Source organism: Calidris pugnax, unplaced genomic scaffold, assembly GCF_001431845.1.
Source record: "Calidris pugnax isolate Ruff unplaced genomic scaffold, ASM143184v1 scaffold324, whole genome shotgun sequence".
Lineage (NCBI taxonomy): Eukaryota > Metazoa > Chordata > Aves > Charadriiformes > Scolopacidae > Calidris > Calidris pugnax.
Window position 1 is genome coordinate 365,819 of NW_015091153.1, and position 2,843 is coordinate 368,661.

General features: G+C 64.2%; 1 protein-coding gene across 1 annotated transcript in view; it reads left to right on the forward strand.

Moving 5' to 3' along the window:
• The first annotated feature begins 1,128 nt into the window (after nt 1-1,128).
• The window catches only part of TARBP2 (TAR (HIV-1) RNA binding protein 2), a 16,248-nt gene continuing 14,533 nt past the window's right edge, over nt 1,129-2,843 (forward strand). The window contains exons 1-2 of the mRNA XM_014959294.1: nt 1,129-1,331; nt 2,672-2,777. Of these exons, the coding sequence (XP_014814780.1) occupies nt 1,172-1,331; nt 2,672-2,777 (266 nt within the window). The 5' untranslated portion in view covers nt 1,129-1,171. The remainder of the gene's footprint in view (nt 1,332-2,671; nt 2,778-2,843) is intronic.

Below are 2,843 nucleotides of genomic sequence, written 5' to 3' on the forward strand. Positions count from 1 at the left end.
GCCTGGGCCTTGGGCACTGGGCCCCTGAGGGAAGGGGGGGGGGGCTAAAGGCCTGGCCTTGTGTGGCGGCGCCACCCTTGTCCCCATGGAATACGGTGGCTCCATTCCTGTCCCCTCCCCCTGGCACCGTGTCCCGGTGGTATGTGGTGGTGCCACCCCTGTCCCCGTGTCCCCCTACTGTGTGGCAGTGCCACCCCTGGGACCGTGTCCCCAAGATGAGGGGGGGCTCCAGCCCTGTCCCCTTGTCCTCATGGCATGTGGTGGTGCCACCCCTGTCCCTGTGTCCCCACGCTGTGTCACAGTGCCACGCCTGTAACCGTATCCCCAGGATGAGGGGGGGGCTCCAGCCCTGTCCCCATGTCCCCCTACTGTGTGGCAGTGCCACCCCTGGGACCGTGTCCACATGCTGCGGAGGGGCTCCAGCCCTGTCCCCATGTCCCCATGGCATGTGGTGGTGCCATCCCTGTCCCCATGTCCCCATGCTGCATGGCAGCGCCATCCCTGTCCCCATGGCATGTGGTAGTGCCACCCCTGTCCCCATGCTGTGTGACAGTGCCACCCCTGGGACCGTGTCCCCAAGCTGCAGGGGGACTCCAGCCCTTTCCCCTTGTCCCCATGCTGTGTGGCAGTGCCACCCCTGTCCCTACTCTTGTCCCCCTGTCCCCATGCCCTGTGGTGCTTCCAACCCCTGTAACCGTGTCCCCAAGTTGAGGGGGGGCTCCAGCCCTGTCCCCTTGTACTCATGGCATGTGGCAGTGCCACCCCTGTCCCCGTGTCCCCCTGCTGTGTGACAGTGCCACCTCTGTCCCCATGTCCCCATGCTGTGTAGTGGCTCCATCCCTGTCCCGCTGTCCCCATGGCATGTGGCAGTACCACCCCTGTCCCCATGTCCCCATGCTGCATGGCAGTGCCATCCCTGTCCCCACCCCTGTCCCTCTGTCCCCATGGCTTGTGGTGGTGCCACCCCTGTCCCTATATCCCTCTGCTACATGGCAGTGCCACCCCTGTCCCTGTGTCCCCATGGCATCTGGTGATGCCACCCTTGTCCCCACGTCCCCCACACCACGTGGCAGTGCCAGCCTCTCCCACCACTCCACTCCAGACCCCCCGTTGGTCCCCTCTGACCCCTTCTGGGGGGCTGGGTGACAGCCCTGTCCCCAGCCTGGAGCAGATGCTGGCCGCCAACCCCGGGAAGACGCCCATCAGCCTCCTGCAGGAATATGGCACTCGCATAGGCAAGACCCCCGGCTACGACCTCCTGAAGGCCGAGGGACAAGCCCACCAGCCCAACTTCACCTTCCGTGTCACCGTTGGGGACATCAGCTGCACCGGTGAGTCCTTGTCACCTCCTATTTCCAGGCTGTCCCCCTCCTCACCCTCCCCGGCGCGGGGGGAACCCCCCGCGCCGGGGAGGGTGAGGAAGGGGACAGCCTGGAGAGGGTGATTTGGGGTGGATCTCACTTCCTTGGGGTCTTTGGGGACAGTGGGGACACAGGGATTGTCCTCGGGGTGGGGGGGGGATGTACTGGGTGATCCCTAGAAGTGGGTTTTGGGGAGTTGGGGGGGGTGGGGAATTTCCCAGGAACCCTAAAAAAATGGGATCTGGTGGGTAGGGGTAGGAAATTGCCTGGGATTCAAATGCCTGGGACAGTTGGGGATCCCCTGGGATCCCAAAAAAGGGGGTGCTGGGGGGGGGAAATGCCTGGGATCCTTTGGGACCCCCAAGAAAGAGGTCCTGGGGAGGGAATTGCCTGGGATCTGGATGCCTGGGAGACTCAGGGATCCCCTGGGACCCCAAAAAAGGGGGTGTTGGCAGGGGGAAATTCCTGGGATCCTCTGGGACCCCCAAGAAAGGGGTCCTGGGGAGGGAATTTACTGGGATCCGGATACCTGGGACAGTTGGGGATCTCCTGGGACCCCCAAAAAGTAAGTTTTGGGGGGGGAATTACCTGGGATTCTGATGTCTGGGATACTTGGGGATCCCCTGGGACCCCCCAAAAGTGGGTCCTGGTGAGGGGATCACCAGGAATCCCCTGAGACCCCAAAAAAGGGGTGCTGGGGAGGGGAAATGCCTGGGATCCTGTGGGACCCCCAGGAAAGGGGTCCTGGGGAGGGAATTGCCTGGGATCCTGATGCCTGGGAGACTTGGGGATCTCCTGGGACCCCCAAAATTGGGTCCTGGTTGTGGACCTAACCCCCCCACCCCAATGCTTGGGGTGCTCAGAGATCCCCTGGGACCCCAAAAAGTGCATCATGGTGGGGGGATCCCTTGGGATCCCCAAAAAAGCAAGGCCTGGAGGGGGACTGCCTGGGACCTCGATGCCTGAGACACTCAGGAGTCCCTTGGGACCCCAAAATTGGGTGCTGATGGGGGATCCTGATGCCTGGGGATCCCCTGAGACCCCCAAAAGTGGGTGCTGGTGGGGGGTTTTGATGCCTGGAACACTGAGGGATCCCCTGGGACCCCCCAAAAATGGGTCCTGGGGAGGGATCACCTGGGACCCTAATGCCTGGGACCCTCAGGGACACCCTGGGTTATGGCAGAGGGACCCCCCCAGGACCCCGACATTGGGCTGCGGCAGCTCAAACCACGGGCTGTGGGTCTGCGGGGGGTGGGTTTAGGGGGGGACCCAGGTGTGTGTCCCCCCAACTCAGCCGGTGTCTCCCCCAGGGCAGGGGCCCAGCAAGAAGGCGGCCAAGCACAAGGCAGCGGAGGTGGCCCTGAAGCTGCTCAAAGGGGGGGACATGCTGGAGCCCACCGCCCCCCAGGAGCCCAGGTGAGGGGGGGACGGGGTCCCCGGGGTGCTGGGGGGGTCAGGGTGGGGGTTGGAGGGAGCAGATCG